This window comes from Engraulis encrasicolus, chromosome 1 (genome assembly GCF_034702125.1).
Source record: "Engraulis encrasicolus isolate BLACKSEA-1 chromosome 1, IST_EnEncr_1.0, whole genome shotgun sequence".
Taxonomy (NCBI): Eukaryota; Metazoa; Chordata; class Actinopteri; order Clupeiformes; family Engraulidae; genus Engraulis; species Engraulis encrasicolus.
This window is the reverse complement of record NC_085857.1, coordinates 38,219,914-38,239,817: the sequence shown is the minus strand read 5'-3', so window position 1 is coordinate 38,239,817 and position 19,904 is coordinate 38,219,914. Positions and strand designations below refer to the sequence as shown.

General features: G+C 43.0%; 1 protein-coding gene across 1 annotated transcript; it reads left to right on the top strand.

The window, feature by feature from the left end:
• Window positions 1–5,133: 5,133 nt before the first annotated feature.
• Window positions 5,134–19,377, top strand: LOC134466734 (uncharacterized). The gene is made up of 9 exons (XM_063220639.1): window positions 5,134–5,286; window positions 6,221–6,491; window positions 7,323–7,496; window positions 7,705–9,211; window positions 10,268–10,459; window positions 12,483–12,675; window positions 13,026–13,243; window positions 15,912–16,106; window positions 19,133–19,377. Exons 1-9 carry the CDS (start codon window positions 5,164–5,166, stop codon window positions 19,191–19,193), a joined length of 2,934 nt encoding a protein of 977 aa, XP_063076709.1. The 5' UTR covers window positions 5,134–5,163; the 3' UTR covers window positions 19,194–19,377.
• Window positions 19,378–19,904: the final 527 nt, after the last annotated feature.

The following is a 19,904-nucleotide window of genomic DNA, read 5'->3' as shown; positions in this document are numbered from 1 at the left end:
CTTTGGACCTTTGTCTTATTGCCCATTGATATTAAAACATGGCCAAAGTCCTAGTTGGTGGTAGCGTATTGATCCAGAATATCAGTGACCCATACTCTCACCCTTACTTGGATGATCCTCAATCAGCAGTGTGTTTCTCAAAGCCATTGTTGCTACTTATTGGTTGCAATGCAATTACCCATTGACAACCAACTATATTTCTAACTGTTGCTACATGTTGAGGAACACAGCCTAGAGCCAGTAGTTATTTAACCAACACAGACTGATTGGGAGGCCACGCGATTTTCTGAAAGACAAAACGTAAGAAAATGGACTTCATTTTCGTAAAATTACAGTCTGAAGACAAGCTGCAGTGCCAAGGTGTTTAGGGTAAAAAAAAACACCCAAGTGTTCCAGAGATCCGTTTTGTACCATACCATATATATACAGTATATAATATTGCCAAAATATAACATCTCACAGTTTGTTTTTTATATATATATATATAAAGTTAGACTGACGAGTCTGTATAGGTGTCCTGTGCTATGTGGCAGTGTGATGTGAAGATACAGTAACCGGTGTAGTTGTTGGTAGGATATAGAGACTGATGGGGCGGCCATGACATCTCCATTGTTTTTCTGTTGTTGTGGCCATTCGTCTGCCCATGGTCACGCAGCACATTTTGACTGTGTTAATTTAACACCAAGGGAGTGGGATCAACACGACAAGAATTAAAGTGATATTGTACCATTTTTGGAAATACATTTTTTGGATTTTTTTTGGAAAATGAACTTGTTTTGAAAAATGGCACAATATCACTTTAAATTTAACTTTCTAAGTGTTGAATTGATACTGTATTTTTTCCTGGTCATGTACAACCTGTTGTTGTTGTTGTTGTTGTTGTGTTTTGCATTGCCATTTGTTACATTACATATTTGTTATTATTGTGGATGTGTGCTGTATGTGGGTTGTTATTTGTTCAGGACAGTGGGCATACAAACTGCATATTGGACTATGAATTCTCTTCCCCCAATGCCCACTGTGCTCCATTGTAAAACCAAATAAATGTTGCTTTCTGTTCTAAAGAGATGCAGGATACGAATAATTGATTTATGATTTTTGTAAATATTTCTACTTTTGTTGTGTTATATGATCATGTAGCTAGGCCATAACCCACTCATCCCATGTTATCACACACACACACACACACACACACACACACACACACACACACACACACACACACACACACACACACACACACGCATACACACACACACACACACACACACACACACACACACACACACACACACACACACACACACACGCATACACACACGCATACACACACACACACACACACACACACGGGATCATGAGGATGGACGTATGCATTAAACATACATGGTTTTGTGGATGTAGCTGTTTTTTTCGTTCATCTCATGCTGTTCCAGTATTTGTGTCCTTTTCAAGCATCATAGACATGATCCATGTGGCTTGTGTTTTATTGTATTCGGTTATTAGTAAACATAGAAAATAAATCCTTTATTCTCCCCAAATATACTCAGGTCAAGCACAAAAGACGAGCTCACCACCAAAATGTAATAGTCAGCCTCCCACTATGACAGACAAAAATGGTGTGGCATTTTCTCCAGCAATCCAGCCCAGTGAGTGCGTTCCAATATGCGACCTTGCGTCTTCCACTTGTGCTTGTGGCCTCGTACCAGGAAGTAATGCGTCATGATGACATCACTGACAACTGCATTATATAAAAAATACTGAATCAGAGCAAGATATCACGCAAAACACGCCCACTCAATACAAAAGCATGTGCTCAAGTTGGGTCTCCTAAGGGGGCGTTGTCCCCTACTTCTTCTTCTCTTTTTGAGGTGTTTGCGCAAGACGTGCATTACCGCCATCTACAGCGCTAAGGGGACTTCATTGATTCTGAACCTCAGGACTCCGAAGGTCTCCTAACCGAAGGTCTCCTAAAGGGGCGTTCACCCGACATAAAGTGGATACCAGAGAAGAAACAAAATGACGCCTCTTGTTAGATCCAACTTCTTTGATTATATTTAAATATCTTGCAAAAGCTCAATTGTAAAGTCATTGTCTCATTTGCAAACTGGATGGTGAATGAAGAGTAGTCCCCCAAAAATTGTTGTGGCTAGGCTGACAGCGGGAAAATTTTATTGTTTTCTCCACGGAGGCGGGGCACCAGCAAAACGTGGAGCCACAAGCACAAGTGGAGGACACAACGTCACATATTGGAATGCACTCACTGTGTTATTCATGTGATGACACAGATGCACAGTTAAGCCATAAAAGAAATAACAGTGTGGAGATTAGATTGTCCTTTTTGTGAATTAAGTTATATAAAAGACATAAATGCCAGTATTCATTTTATAATGCATAATTCTTTTAATGAACCCATGTTGTTTGCGGTTGTCTTTAGAAAATGGTTTAATTTGAAATCAATACGGCGAACATCATCTAAGGGCCTCTGCACGCCGATTCCGACAAAATGTGGAGCACTGCTCTGCCAAAGTTCGATTCCACTGCCTCCCATTGATTACCCATGCTCTGCTGTGATGAGATTGAACATTCATCATGTATATACAGTAGTGTGTCTGCGCCAGTAACCGAACTTGTCGGATACGATAGTGCTCCGCAGTGTTGTCGGAAGCGGGGTGCGGAGGGCTCCAAGTCTGCTGGCTGTTGCCATCAGAAAGTCCATGCTCTTGCAGAAGTAAAAGTTCAACGGTCAGATTCTTCTTAAAGTTCGGCTGCAGTCTGTGCATCATGATACTGTATTTGTGTTGCCATAAGAAAGTCCATGCTCTTGCAGAAGTAGTAGTTCAAAGGTCAGATTCTTCTTAATGTTCATCTAGAGTCGGCACATCATGGTATTTTTGCTTCTTCATGGTGATACAATATATCTTTGATACGTCATTATTACAAGAAATAAAGATGGCTATTTTATTGTTAATTATGGTCCTATTGTTATTTCAACACATACAATCATGTTTGAAGTTTAAAGACATTATATAGTATTCTTATTGGTGAAAGTAAAGTGAAAGCCCTACTGGGAAACTCCAACTCCCATTGTCATTGTGACACAGCACAGCACAGCACACAAGTGAACACAGGACACAACAAAATTGCATTTATGCCTCACCCGTGTAAGGGGGCATTCCCCAATGGCGCCCAAAAGGGAGCAGTGCGGCAGGGCGGTACCATGCTCAGGGTATCTCAGTCATGGAGGAGGATAGGGGAGAGTACTAGTTAATTACTCCCCCCACCAACCTGGCGGGTCAGACTACAAGTAAACCCATAAACCCATAAATATAATTATAGTATACATTATTGTTAGGACTGTGGCACATGCATGCAATAAACCAAGGCCAATGTTTTTGAAGGATATACAGCAATCATATTCTGGATCATTCTCCATCATTTGTCACTCTTAATAATTTGATTAAAACACATTACAAGCGCACGGACACATACACACACACACACACACACACACACATGCTGTTTTGGTCCTTTGATATGACAGCGCAGTGTGAGAGGAGGCAGGAAATGAGAAGGAGAGAAAGAGATGGGGTTGGGTTGGGAAATGACCCAGACCCAGACTGGATTCGAACCTTAGTCCCCATAGACTTGTAAGCCCATGCTGCTTCATAGCAACCCTGCATTACACTCCTTTGGTCTGTAAGTTTTCTTCACTAGTGTATGTAACACATATACCCATTGGCTATTTGTTCAATATGGATATAATGAGCAGGGCAACTGGGTCAAACCGGTCAGTTGTCCTAGATCCCGGGACTGGGTCTTCATTGTATTTTTATTTTTTTATTTTTTTAAACCTAGAGTTTTCATTTTAGGCTAGTTTATTTTGTCTATCTTCACCCCAGTTTTCCCTATGTTCCCCTTCTATAAGTTTAATCCATCGTTTTCTATACATTACATTATGAGCTCCATATGTCATCCCACATTCAATTTTACAATATAATTTAACATAACTCATGAACCTTTTGATATTTAGGCTACTCTATTTTTGCATTTCGAACCAAAAATAAACATTTTCCCCAGTAAAATGATAATATTTTGTATTCCTTCCGCCACAGCTAGGTTACCAAAAAGTACCATATACAGATCTGTTTGCAGTTTGATGTCATGCACCGACTTTTCCAATTTTCAACCTGAAACCAAAATACCCCAGAGGTTGCACAGTACCAAAAAAGATGTTCCACTGTCTCCTCCTCTTCTTGACAGAATCGACAGTTTGGAGATTTTTTGTTTCCAAAAACTTGTAAAACAATTTATATTGGAAATATCTTATTTTATTGTCAAGCGTTGTTGTGTAAAGTGTTTTGAATAGCCTACATATATATGTCCATGGTATTGGAATATCCACCTGCCATTCCCAGTAGCCTAGTTCATAAATGTATAAGGGATATCTATGAATTTGCCGTTTACTAGATTGAAATTATACATATCTTTATTTATTTTTGTTTTTGTGTTGTGATCCATTTACCCACTTTCATGGGGCCTGCAAACCCATTGTGCGAAAGAGAGGCTCCTCATTGTATTTATTGAGAGGGTCCTGTCCCAGGGCCTTTCGGGTAACTTTGTCCCGGGCTGTCCCAGGCTTCTGTAAAATTGCATTAGCCTATATGACACTTGAATCTGATACTTCAAGTAGGGGTAGAAGGATGGGATGGAGAGGTTATATAGTGTTTTATTGTCATATACACTCATAAATTTCATTCATGAGCAATGGAGTGTTGTCCTTTAAAAGGTCTACCAAGGAAAAAAGTTAGAAAGTAAGTAATCTTCAGAAAAAAATGCTGATAAAAAGGGAAATAATGGAAACTTAACCGTGGCGTTTGTATAATGATATTTGTACAGCATGAAAAGTATAATGTAGCCTTATCTTATTGGAGGACTGGTCACAGCCCCTTTAGAAAATCTAGAAAATATGTGGACTGGTCCAAAAACGCTACAGGGAAGACGCTCGAACGTGAGAAGAACGTGGTAGCGTTAAAAAGAACGCAATTTATTTATGACGGTGTCGAGTGCAAATGTCTAAGGAAAAGAACGGTTCACCCTCTGTCCGTCCCAAGGATCACTTATTGTCTTGCTTTCAAAATAGCAAGACAGCTGGTCGCCAAAATGGACTTACAGATAAACGTTAGCGACATATGGGCGCCCGCGATTAATTCTGAAGATTTACCTGACGCCATAGTGAGAGGTTTGCAAACTATAGAAGCTGCAAAACTTAAACGGGCCAAAGCGGTAAGTAGACATTGCCATCACTTTTCTTTTGGTTTACACTGAATCCACGAATAGGCCTACCGTTTGGAGCAACTCTAAATTCTATCAATTACAGCTGTGTGTGCTTCTCAACTCAAAATGGAAAACATGCACAGCCTAAATCGAAATACTCTATCCAAATCTGACGAACTCTTGCCATTATAGCCTACTAGTTATACATGTAAACAACTGAGTTGATGGCTCCTACGCCTCAGATTAAACCAGGAATTCTACCTCAGCAGCAACACACTCACTCACTCACTCACGCACACACACACACACACACACACACACACACACACACACACACACACACACACACACACACACACACACACACACACACACACACACACACACAGAGAGAGAGAGAGAGAGAGAGAGAGAGAGAGAGAGAGAGAGAGAGAGAGAGAGAGAGAGAGAGAGAGAGAGAGAGAGAGAGAGAGAGAGACTGAAAATAAAATGTGAAAAAGATGTGGGCAGGGGCCAGCACCAAATTATGGATCCAGCTTTGAACTATTTGAACTGAAGATGAACCTAGCTTCCTACCTTGTGTAATATGTAATAAAATCTTGAATGATCCTAGTCATCCCAACCATTAACTGTTTGTGATATTACCATCTGGTAGGGCATAGACGGTATAGAAGCCTGAAAGCTCACACTTCCAGATTCCGAGTTTCTTTCACCAGTTAGATTGCTGAACTCATGCTGAAGACAACAAGGCACTTTCTTTGCACTTTTTTCCACAGCCCCCACCCCCCTTTAATCTTTTTAAAATCTTTTTGAGGAGACAAAAGAAAAATATAATTTTTTAGTCTTTTATAGGCTTCAAACCTATAATAAGACGTAATAAACAAATCTTGAATCTTGAATCTTGAATCTTGAATAATACCATGTTTTGGGAATCATGCCTCAGGAAGTGGCAGACAGGCTTGAGCTGATCCTCAAGAGAGTGCACATTGCGGTGGAGCGTCTACGCTTGGCCGCCATCGAGGACGCCCAAGAGGAGGCCGACAGGAAAGCGGAGCAGGGCGACCATGACGATGGTGACGATGATGGACCCTTGGACTTCCAGGTCATCAAGAGCAGGCAAGCGCTGGCGCGCACCATCATCCAGGCCTTCTTCTTCTCCAGCTTCGAGAAGAAGGACAACCTGAGTTCGGTGCTGGGCTGGCTCAAGGAGACCGGTGAGTACAGTATAATAATGGCCCTGTCTGATACTAGCTGACAGCTAAGGTTTTGGAGGCCCTAAGCATAACTGGTTAGGAGGCCACCATGATAATTAAATAATAATAATCTACTAACTAATAAATACATGTTTTGTTATGTAATTTAGCACTTTTTTTCATTACGTTTTTTTAGTCAATTTTTGTTTATGAGGCTTCAATTTTGGGGGCAAAGTGGTTGGTGCCCCAAGCACTGGTTGGTGCCCTCAGCACTCTTATGTCTAGTGGCTGTCCTGCTGGCTGACATACAGTAAATTGAAAGCTCACCTGGGAAACTCCTATTTTCACAGCACACAGTGCTCAGTGCACACAACGAAAGTGCATTTTTGCCTCACCCATGCAAGGGGGCTGAAGGTGGCTGAAGGAGGCTGGTGTGTGGGATGAGAACAGATGTCAGATGATACCCACTTGATACCCACTGGCCCAATTGTCATTCAGGCCCATCCATGCGAGGCATGATTTTAAGGCTGCATTAACGCTGTATGACGTACATACTTTGGGGTTGGCCGCATCTGATTTCTTCTGGCCCCACCTGTTATATAAGTTCTGGCTTCACTCCTGGTACGGTTATCAATGCAGTAGATCTTTGCAGTTATGTGAATATGGCTATGACCTGACCCAAATCCCAACAACTGTCTTCATAATATCCACATTAAATAAATCTGATTTGACCTTAGAGCTTTAGCCGTATGTGTTCTGTAGTGAATATGGTACCAGCAAAATCAAAACCCAACAACCTGCTTTTTTAACTGTACATGCATTCAATTTAAATCCAACTTCCTTGACTTTAAGACAAGGTCCTGGTGGAGGCCCAGCCACCAGACTGCGTCTCTCAGGAATGGGTGGACGAGATGGAGGACAAGATTTCGGAGTCGCTGCTGGATACGGAGTGCAGCATTCAGAGGCTTTATCACCTCTGCCAACGCATCTTGGCGGATAACAGCCAGAAGAGCAGGAATGCCAAAGGTGAGGAGGACGAGGACCCTTTTTTAACATTAGATTCGATTAGATTACATTAGATTACATTAGATTACATTACATTAGATTATCCTTTATTCAGAATGGCCATGAGAAAAATTAAGATTGACTTGATGGTTTTTACTTACTAAATAAGCTTGCTAAGATTTTCATTGTTTGTAATGAGACAAGCGGTCCTGTTTCTGTTCTTGTACAGAAAAAAACTATGTGGGCAAGGACGGGGTGTGGCGCTGGTGGCGGGTGCCCCGCGCGGACGTGAAGACCATTCTGCGCATCCAGAAGCAGAGCCCGCCCACCGTGGACCAGCTGCTGGCAGACGACGGCTCCCACGCCATTGTGGACAGCGCCGCCGGCGCCCTCTGCTACATGCTGACCGACATGGAGAAGTTCTTCAACTGCAAGAAGACCATGAGCATGGCGTTCGGCTACGCCCAGACGGGCCTGCTGAACACCTGCAAGGCCCTGGTGACGTGCAAGCAAGAGCTGGCCGACCTCCGGGAGCAGGTGGAGCAGCTGAGGGCCCTCAGCGCCGAGGCGGCAGCCGAGGCCAAGGCCAACGCGGAGGCGGTGGCGGCGGCGGAGGCGGCAGCAGAGGCGGCAGCTGTGGAGCTTCAGGCGGTCACGTTTGTGGACACCAGCGAGCAGCTGTACATCACCCGGCTCAAGAAGGACCTGAGCAGCAGCAAGAGGAGCATCTCCCAGATGAAGCTGCAGATCACCGACCTGGAACGGGACAAGGCCGCTCTGTCGGAAGAGCTGAAGAAGGCGCAGGAAGCAGCGGCAACGGCAGTTTCGGGCCTCCTCACAGCAGTCGCGACACCAGAGCCACCTGAAGAAGTCAGACCACGCTCTGCGATGAGCACGTGGAGATCTCGAACCAGCGCACTCCACCCCCCCACCTCGGCTGTGAGTGATAAATCTTGGAAGGAGACGGAGACGGAGAATGAAGAAGAGAAAGAGGAAGAGGAGGAGTTGAAACGTTTGATCAGTGTTGATGATGAGGAAGGGGCCGCGCCGTCACGGGCACCCATGGTGATCAAGATAAAGCACAGTCGGTCAGAGCCGATCCCGGCAGTGACCTCCACCTCAATGCAGAGTCTTGCCACAGAGGCAGCGGCAGCAGCAGCTCTCAAGGCCCGTGCTGACACTCCCTTGGACTCTCTGTCAACTAGAGTTTTGCCAAAGTCTGTGTCTATGTATGAGCCATACTTCGAAACCATGTCTGAGAGGTCTATTTCAGCAATGTCTGCACCGAGGCCTTTTTCAGCAACAGCTGCGCCGAGACCCATTTCCAGAGTATCTGTGTCAAGGCCTGTTTCCGCAAAATCTGCGCCCGAAGCCGGGATGAGTTTGGACGAGGTGCAGCCCGGCCACCACAGCCGTGCCTTCGACAGCTCGCCTGACACGGACACAACGAAGACGGCCATTTCGGCACCTCGATGCAACACCGCCGTCACCGAATCGTACATGGAGAGGTCCTCCGAGTCTTACGGGGAGAGGGCCTCCGCCCTGAGGTGGATGGCGGAGAGAGGCCCGATGAGAACCGCGTCCCAGGCAGCGGCGACGATGTTCCGCCAGGCCTTACCCGGTGATCCAACTGACATCCAGTCCAGCACCGTAGCGGAGGACCTGGACCTGGACTTTAACATCGGCCTCGCCATGGACGCTGGAGACAGCATGAAGAAGGAGATGGCTGACGGCAGGTATAGTGCAGTAGCCTGATTATCATCGACTTTCAAATCTCATTGAGACTTAACAATTAACGTTTCCCAAACGGCATGGTTGACCTTACCTCCCTAGTCTAGGTTTGCTATTGGTTGACTGGTTTCCGACAAAGTGGGTGGAGTTCCCGATTTTTCTGGAGATCGGAAACGATATGTACATTGCTCTTGGCCTGACTAGAAGCAACCGAAGGTGTTGCGTCACTAGGAGGGCGTGGCCTGGCTAATAGTACAGTGTGTACTTTATCGTAAAATTCTTCTACAGTGGATAGTTGATATCAGAGGTGTCGATTCCCAGTCCAGAAAGTAAAAATCCTGCCACAGTTTCCTTTCAACAGGTGACTTCACTCTCTTTGAGTCTTTGAGTACTAATTACAATTGAGTACTCATTACAATATGTTTACCCAGTACCCATTACAGGCCTGTTCAAATTTGTGGCGAGGTTTTTATTTCTGAACCCGGGATTAACAACTCTGGGTAGAGTACAGTACAATCAAGTGAAGTCAAGTATACTCAAGTGTAATTTTCCCTCTTCTAAAATGTATAACGGATATTACGCAGAGGATATGAAATGAAGTTACACCAGACTCCTCGTTCCTTGTTTAATCAGTTTATATGAACAGTCTCTAAACCATCCAATAATCGGTTTAAACATTTATATTTAAGGAGATTAAGGAGGCATATTTAATTGTGTTTTACATTTAATTTGATGAAAAGTGCATGGATGTATGACCGCACATGTTGAATAAAAAACACAAATACAAAAAGTTTCAAAAATAATGAGCTACTTGATACGTTTACATGAGACATTTAGTTTGGAATGAACTGACTCAAATTCTGAATAAACGTTAATTCCGCTGTGAAAACATCATGAAAACACTTTTCACAATTCGGAATTAACTGAAAGATCAAAGTAAACTCAAGGGGAAGTTCTTAATTCAGAATTATTACAAAGGTATTTCGGAATTAGAAACGTCACATAAACATAGTGAATGGCTAATCATGTGACGTGCACAATGTACTTCACGTGCACCACAGCTACTGCCTGAGTGCCCACGCCCAGAGGATCAACCTGAGGCTGCTGCAGCAGGCAGCGCAGGGCAAACACATCTCGCTCCGCCTCCACGTCATGGCCAAGGACGTCACCCGGCAGTTCCTCTACGCCGCCGACCTGCGCCTCTCCTGCCTCATGAGGAAATACATCGCCTACCAAGCGCTGCTCAAAGTCAGGTGAGGATCCATACGGAAAAGGATTTAAAGCAAATGGTGCATAAAGTAGAAGTATTCTTATATATGTAATTACATTATCATGCTACTAGTGTTGTAATTACATCTGTAAAAGTACTTCTATTTTATAAAATTCTGTATAAGGTTGGAGCAGGTTCGCACACTAAACTAGATGTGTCTTGTTTAGTGTGCGAACCTGCTCCAACCTTATACCTTACTTCTTTTGGGTCCACGCACCTAGTTATTTTTCGCAACAATACCCTTAAATTGAGCGCAACAATACCCTTACCTCCATAAAACTCTGTATAAAACTTACAAAATGATTCATATTGTGGACTATACAATTCTAATATGGCACATGACTGTAGAATTGACACCTCCCTCATCAGGGGCGGAGTGGCCCACCTTTTCCCACCGGGGGAATGTTCCCCTTGGCGGCCCTCTTTTTAAAAAAAAAACAAAAACAAAAAAACAAAGCGAACAACATGGTTTCCTAACCAAAAAGACAAAAGCCACGAAATCTGCAGTCGTACTACATGTGGACAGTAGTGTTGTCAAAATATCAACCTGAAGTGGAGAATTGTAGCCTACACCTTGATGAAATGCACAGCCAGTGGTGTAGTCTACGTAAAACGCAGGTATACGCACCCATTTCAAAATTTCAGGGATTACAGTATACCCACTTAAAATTGATTGATCCATTATTTACAATAGCACAAATATATACAGTAGACTATACACACATCAAAAAATGCTCAAATATACAGTATACCCACTTCAAAAAGTAGACTACACCACTGGAGCCATCATCACAGTCCAAAGCATTCATAGGCCTACTAGGTTAGGCTACATCACGCTACTGTTCCATGCAAATGTGCACTCCACTGTCATTTTGACAGTTTGAAATTGAAATATCGTTTAAGGAAGACAGGATGAGCATGGGCACAACGTTTTGAGTGTGGGGATTTTTAGAAGAGTAGGCTTACAAAATGTAGTAGGCCTATAGTAGCCTATAGCTTACAAAAAGTCTGTCTACATTGTGCAATAAACCCACTATGCAGCAAATAAGCCAAACCTAATAGCTACTTCAAACCACAACCATAAGTCAACAAAATGTATAACCAAACGGTGTAGGCCTACCTTAAAACGCTGTCTTCGTCGCAGCAAATGTCTTTGTTTCTTGCAATCACTCTACTTTAATCCACAGCTTAGGCTACACACCCAGCACTGGTCACATCAGAATCTTGTGTGGTAATTATTTTGTTCCATTTCTTCAGACATAGGCTACATCCTAAATGTACCACATATAACTATATGTATGATAATAATATTATTTCGATTATAAGGAGATATACTGACGGTCTAAAAAATCAAAACAAAACCCATTGCTTCTGTTAGGCGCAGTTCTCTTCCTTACCACTTGGTGGAGTCTGTTCGTAACCCAAGTCAATAACCACAGAGCAAGTGAATGGACTGGAAAGACTGTAAACTGTAACAGTCGTGTGGAAATCGGAAAATAAATCATAATTTATTAATATTTCCATCCTTTGGTAACCAATATACATATCACAGGTTCTTCAAATACTGAAAACAAAACTGTGTTACTAAGATCTTGTAAACTTCCGCGATCTACGGTGTATGAAAATTATCAGTAGAGAAGGGGTGTGGCCAATTTACTGTTTGACACCGTCAGTGAGGTATTGCCGTCTGGTATGCGGTATAAATACTGGCTAGTCAGCTATATTGAAATATAGGGAAGCGGAAAGTGGGAAGTCAGTGCTAATAAGTACAACGTCAAAACATTAGGACCGGGTAAGAACGCAGAGCGGCCGTTTTATTACATTTCACGGCCGCGGCCCACCGGGACAAGTCCCCGATCTCCCGACGGCCACTCCGCGCCTGTCCCTCATACTCTTACTTATATGCCCCTACAAGGTACTGGTCACATCCAGTGTAGCCCCAGCGTTAGTTTGATGAATGTGTGCTCAATTTCTTTCTCTCTCACTCTCTACCCTGATCGATCCAGGCACAACATTAACCTCCAGATGACGACGGCGCGCAAGTTTAAGGACGGCGGGGCCCTGAAGGACGGCTACGTGTTCATGTCCAACCTGGAGACGTACGAGAGGCAGGTGCTGAGGCGCTTCACCCTGAGACGGGCCGCAGCTGCCGAGGACCGCCTCTCTTACCTGAGCACCGCCACCTGGCTCTTCAAGAAGGTACTGGGAGCAAGGATGGATTTCTGCATGGGCCCACAGGGCCCAGGCCCAGGGGCCCAAGAGTCAAGGGGGCCCTGGAGCCCAAGCTTCTATATTTCAATTCTAATATTGTGTTAAAGATCACACTTTTAACAACTGTATTTTCACATTTTCTCGAGACAAAACCAAGAACTCTCCACAATATAGAGTAAAACCCTAAATCTTTTTTTGTAAATGAGCAACAACCACACCCAATAATCTGTGTTATTGTAAGTCACTTTGATTAAGGGTCTCCTAAGTAAGTACCTGTAATGTAATATTGCTGTTTTCATCATGACATATGAAACCAATTCTTCTGCCGTCTTTTGTAGATTCGGGATGAGTTTGGGGTGCGCCTGATTCTGCCGTACCCCAGGAGCAGCAGCTGTCTGGGGCCTTGCTCTCTTCTCGTGGCGTCTCAGAGCCCCACGCTGGAGCCGAAGCCCGGGCCACCGACGCTCCGAGTGAGACGCCCACGCCCCCCCACCGCGCCTGCCCGCATGCAGAGAGGATGCAGAGAGGAGGAGACCATCCAACACTTCATACTCTGGTAATGGAGATGGAAGCGCTCCTCTTTTTATTTTTTGGGCTTTTTCTGCCTTTATTGTGACAGGACAGTTACAGAGGGACAGGAAATGAGCAGGGAGAGAGACGGGAAAGGTTTAGCGAATGTCCTCGGCCAGAATCGAACCCGGGACGACGGCGTAGTAACCCAGTACCCTACCGTTAGGCCATGGCAGGGCCATGCTCCTCTTTTTTAAAAGATATTTTTTGGTCTTTTATGGCTTTATTTGTGATAGCGCAGTGAAATTGAGACTGGAAACAGACATAGGAAAGGATTGCCAAATGACCCTGGCCAGAATCCAACCTGGCTTGCCGGTGTAGCAGATGGTTTGAGCCACAGTAGGGCAAAGTCCTCCTTTTTCCTAACCACAAGAAGTCCAACTCCATCTAGTACAGTGGTTCTCAACCTACTAACCCCAACTCCGATGAAGTTGGGACGTTCGGTAAACAGTGAATAAAATCAAAATGCTATCATTTTCAAAACACTCAATCTATTCATTAGATGGAGAATAGTGAAAAGACAACATATTAAGTGTTAAAACCGAGAAAAAATATTGTTTTGGGGGACATATGTACTCATTTCTAATTTGAGAAATCCAACACGTCTCAAAAGAGTTGGGACGGGGACAATAAATGGCAGCAAATGTCGAGGAAGACTAAAAACAAAACAAAAGACAACACTTAACAGTTAAATACATTAACCGATGAGATGATTTTATATAAAAAACAGTGTTAATTCCTATCTTGGACATGATTTCACCAGCTTAAATGGTGGGTGTATTCCTTGTCATGTTTTGCAATGTTTTCCTTTCTGTAGTGCTTACAGTGTGACAGGTCTTGACCAAAAACCCACCATTTTATCACATGCTGGTCCTTATGATGGAGCCAAACTGTTAAAACATAGTAGAGAATGCAATTTGACCTTACTATGTGGCAGTAATCGAAGATCTCCCTTCAAAATATAATGCATGAGTGGCTTTTCATGCTGTTTAAAACCCATTTATACCATTCAGCACTGTATTTAACTCTACAGATGAGTGAGAACATCTTAACCAATGCACTACTGCATCCGCATGCCATCATGGAGGCTGACTTTTGAAGCTAGCACTAACACAAGTTGGATGGTCCATTTTCACTGTAGCACAGGATGTGCAATGCTCTATTATTGTCAAAAAGAATGGACTTCTACAACTTCTGCTGACTTCTGTAAGCAAAGGACAGTTTCCCATGTCTTCTGGGTCTATTTCAAGTGAGCTCAGGTGCTTAGGAGAATGTTAAACCCCTGTGTCATTTTCATGCATTAAGCATTCTTAATATGGTCAATTTTCAATAGCTCTAGCACTCCAGGAATTAGAGTGAGACTACAGCCAATATATATTTCATGATGTCATGAACCTATACAATGATTTTATTAACAAAAATATGTCTTATATACACTCAATCGTGGTAAATCAAAGGGAATTCAAAAATGTATGTAATAACTATGGTAATTATTCCCTTTGCATCTTTAATTCTGAGTGACTCAGCCTCTCTGTGATGATCTTATACCTGGACACCTATATTGTCCGTCAGTACAATTCATTTTGAAATGTTCTTCTTTGTTGTTTTATCTTATTTGGATGTTTACTAAATTTCACTGATCCCCGTCCCAACTCTTTTGAGACGTGTTGGATTTATCAAATTAGAAATGAGTACATATGTCCCCCAAAACAATATTTTTTCTCGGTTTTAACACTTAATATGTTGTCTTTTCACTATTCTCCATCTAATGAATAGATTGAATGTTTTGAAAATGATAGCATTTTGATTTTATTCACTGTTTACCAAACGTCCCAACTTCATCGGAGTTGGGGTTTGTATTTTTGACAAATGCCCCCTTGACCTCAAGATAAGCCTCCGAATGCCCCCTGAACCTCATCATAAGCCCGCCAATGCCCCCCTTAGTATTGAAAAATAAACATTTTGTTTTGGTCTTTTATGCCTTAATTTGTGCGTATCAGCGTGTCAGCGTGTCAGCGCGTCAGTCGTGGGCTAATGGGTAAGGAGATGGGCTTTAGATCAGAGGGTTGCAGGTTCGAATCCCACCCTTCCACTCCCTATCCCAATTCATGGCTGGGATGCTACTGAGCAAGGTACCTGAACCCACACTGGTCCAAGGCCAGTCTGTAACCAATCCCCTGTACTTAACCCCGATGTTATAACCTTACTGTCACCACAATTGTAATGGCTATGTGTTAATCTATTAGTTAAGGCTCTCGGTACTGTCATAGCAATGTTGTTACGATGCAGTTGAGTATTTTCAGCAACTTTATTGATTAAATTAAAATAATTAACTTTATTATTTCAAACTTTATTGAGTTTAAATGTTTTGTGTATTGAATTATATACTTTATGTCTTCATGCTGACTGTAACAAGTTATGATGGTGGTGAAAACAAATTTCCCCTTGGGGACTGACTATCTCTCTCTCTCTCTCTCTCTCTCTCTCTCTCTCTCTCTCTCTCTCTCTCTCTCTCTCTCTCTCTCAAATTCAAATTCAAATTCAAATTTCTCTCTCTCTCTCTCTCTCTCTCTCTCTCTCTCTCTCTCTCTCTCTCTCTCTCTCTCTCTCTCTCTCTCTCTCTCTCTCTCTCTCTCTCTATCTTGGCGTTGTAGCAATCCCAACCCCAGCCTGAGCCAGAGCCCGGTGCCCCACTATGGCCACCTGTGGGATGTGCAGAGCACGCTGTACGACATGGAGGTGGCACGCAAGACCCCCGCGCCCAAGGGCACCGTGCCCACACTGCCACGCCTGCTGGAGATGGACATCAGCCAGGGGAGGAGCAGGGCACTGCACGCCGCACAGTGCAGGTGGGTGGCTTGACACACACACACACACACGCGGCATACACACACGTGCACACACACACACACACACGCAGCATACACACACGTGCACGCACACGCACACACACACACACACACACACACACACACACACACACACACACACACACACACACACACACACACACACACACACACACACACAGGGGAGGAGCAGGGCACTGCATACCGCACAGTGCAGGTGGGTAGCGTGGCACACACACACACACACACACACACACACACACACACACACACACACACACACACACACACACACACACACACACACACACACACACACACACACACACACACACACACACAGGCACGCGGCATACACACACGTACACACACACACACACACACACACACACACACACACGCACACAGACACACACAGACACACACACACACACACACACACACACACTTACACTCACACTCACACACACACACAGGGGAGGAGCAGGGCACTGCACGCGGCACATTGCAGGTGGGTGGCATGACACACGCACACACACGCACGCGGCATACACACACATGCACACACACACACACACACACACACACACACACACACACACACACACACACACACACACACACACACACACACACACACACACACACACACACACACACACACGTACATACTATACAGTACACTCAGCGAAGCACTTACTGTACACTGTATTGTGCATAATGAATGACTCATCACACACATACTATACTGTACAGACATGACACACATGCACACACCACACGTGTCACACATACAGACTGCTGATGGAAGAAAAGCATTGCTTTGGGCATCTAGCTGATCAATACTGGTTAAAAAAAACACTTTCTAACTCTGTTAGGCAATTTACAACAAATCTGTTGATATGGATTTCTACTGATTTCAGGATTCCTAATTGATGGCAACGTCTCTCAGCTCACATTTGAAACCAGAGAGGAATCGGATATGGCTGCAGTTTTAGCAGAGAGCATTTGATAATAATATATCTCGTTTTAATTAACACAAAGAGAGCATTCAATATTAAACCCCTTGAGATATAATATGCCAACACTGCCGTAGAGCTGGTAGATCATGTTTATGATATGGAGCGTTGCTAAGGTTTTAAATGTTTTTGACATAACTACTTTCGAGCTGTGCATGCCAAACTATTTTACTGTTATGCACGCCTAACAACCAATCAGAAAGCAGCATTCAATTTCAGAGTGTCATAACAGACTAAATACAAAGCGGATTCCGAAAAGTTGGGACACTTTGTATTTTGTGAATAAAATAAAAATGCTGGCATTTTCTAAACATCCAATATGTTAATAAGGTAGAGCATTATATACAGACAACTTATCAGTTGTTAAAGTCAAGCAGAATTATTGTTTTGAGGTAATTATGTTATCATTTAAAATTTGACCGATGCAACAAATCTCAAAAAAGTTGGGACAGTGCCAAAACATGTTGTAATAGTTGGATAATTCTAAAAATAACACAAGGAAGAATATTTTGAAAGGAACTATATTGACTGCCAACATTAATGCACAAATAAAATACCATCAAAGAGAGGCTGTGGCACTCAGAAGCGAAGATTTTGAGGGGCTAATTACTTATCTATTGCACAGAAAGATTGAATTATCAAAATTGCAGGCATGTAAGGCCTATTTCCGTAATATAGAGATCTGTGTAATCATTGCATGAGTTATGAGATCATGACATAGGCCTACTCATCGTCAATAAACAAACTATGACACTCCAACAATGACCGCTCCTGAAAAAATGACCATAAACACAACACTTGATTAATGCACATGATGCAGACATTAAACAGTGTTGCATGCGGAAAAGCTCATTCTAGATGGAGCTAGGAGACATGTGAAACTGTCCTCTGATTACAGAATGGACAATATTTCATCCTTTTTTAAAATTATGGAGTCATGCACCCTCCAGGTTATATAGAAAATGAATACTTCAGCTTGATTTAGTGGTCAGTCTGAAAGAGAGCATATATGACGGTAAGGGGGTGCAGAGGTGCCTTGGTTAGGGTCTTCTTGCTCATGTAGAGCATTAAAATGAATGTTGAATGGTATATTCAGACTTTCAACAGCATACATAGCTACCAAGGCATTATATTTTGGAGCACCGCCTTTAGATATTGCCCCATAATGGTGGCAAATTTCAATCTCGTCTATGTTCCAACAGTGTGCTTCCATCATAAGAGTAAACAGGTCACAAAATTGTTTTGTTGCAGTCAGGATATGCCACATATTAAGCATAACAAAAAGGTAAACAAGTTGAAGAACACACCCATCAGTTGAGCTGCTGAAATCATGTCTCGCACATGAAAATATTTCATTTTTGAATAAAATTATGCCATCAGTCAAAGTATTTAACTGTTCAGCCTCATCCCTTGTGTTGTGTTTAGTCTTATCCAATATGAAAAGCATTTTATTGGTCCTGTCCCAACTTTTTTGGAATTTGTTGCCAGGGTGAAATCTTAAATGATCACATAATTACCTCAAAACAATAATTCTGCTTGACTTTAACAACTGATATGTTGTCTTTCTATGATGTTCTACCTTATTAACATATTGAATGTTTTGAAAATGCCACAATTTTATTCACAAAATACGAAGTGTCCCAACTTTTTTGGAATCCGCTTTGTAAAACACAGGCTGGTGCAGTAGATCATGTTTGGGTAACACTTTATTTTAGTGTTACATCTATTAGCACTTACACATACAATGTTAATGCCTGCATAAGTAACTTGTAAGGCATGTACTAAGCAAAGGCTAAGGCCTATGAGGTCCTTACTAAGGTTAAATTGGTAATAAATCCCTTATTGTGCATGAATAAGACATTTGCAAATACATGCCTTAAAAAATGTTTGATTTTGCTTAGTACATGCCTACAAGTTACTTATACAGGCACATTGTGTGTGTTATTGCTAATAGATGTAACCTTAAAATAAAGTGTTACCCATGTTTCTTGTGTGTTGTGAAAACAGGGTGGTCCCATCGCGCCCGTCCAGGTCTGAGGAGAGGTGTGGGAGAGCTCGCCATTTCTGACAGAAGCCACAGAGACAGATCGATATCAACAGAGGCAGATCATACGGGACATCCCCATGCTACATTCAATACTACATTAAATTCTATATTCAATTCTGTATTCAATACTCCCATATCTCTACAAGCTTAAAACGTGCAATGACATACAGTACACACACACACACACACACACACACACACACACACACACACACACACACACACACAGATGCACGCACACAGGTGCACACATGCACACACACACATACTCACACACACACACACACACACACACACACACACACACACACACACACACACACACACACACACACACACACACACACAGACAGATCAATAAAGAGTATACTCCCAATACTTTAGCCAGTGTCTCTGTGCTCAATTTACTGGAAATGGATCACACTCATTTGTGTGTGTGTTTGAGTTGGTTCAGTGAAGCGGTGTAGTTAGTCCAGTCATAGGGCATTCCACGGAGTCAGTGTTGCCAGATTGGGCGGTTTCCCGTAGAAATCAATAGAATTGGGCGAGATTTAGCGCTTCCAGACGGGTTTTCAGCATTTTTTGGGCTGGACATCGTCACCCTCATCTGGCAACCCTGCTCAGAGTCGCGCTGAGATTGAGCCCTTGTCTGGAAGCAGCAGATGTTGAGATGGGCGATGGGGATTTCTTCTTCTTCAGAAAATGGCGCCGCCCTCCATTCCATCCCCCGCT

Excerpts from the sequence above, each read along its gene's own strand:
- LOC134466734 (XM_063220639.1), top strand. The coding sequence starts at position 5,164 with ATGGACTTACAGATAAACGTTAGCGACATATGGGCGCCCGCGATTAAT. Across the intron at positions 6,492-7,322 it reads GGGCTGGCTCAAGGAGACCG|ACAAGGTCCTGGTGGAGGCC; the intron begins GTGAGTACAGTA and ends CTTGACTTTAAG. Across the intron at positions 7,497-7,704 it reads GAAGAGCAGGAATGCCAAAG|AAAAAAACTATGTGGGCAAG; the intron begins GTGAGGAGGACG and ends GTTCTTGTACAG.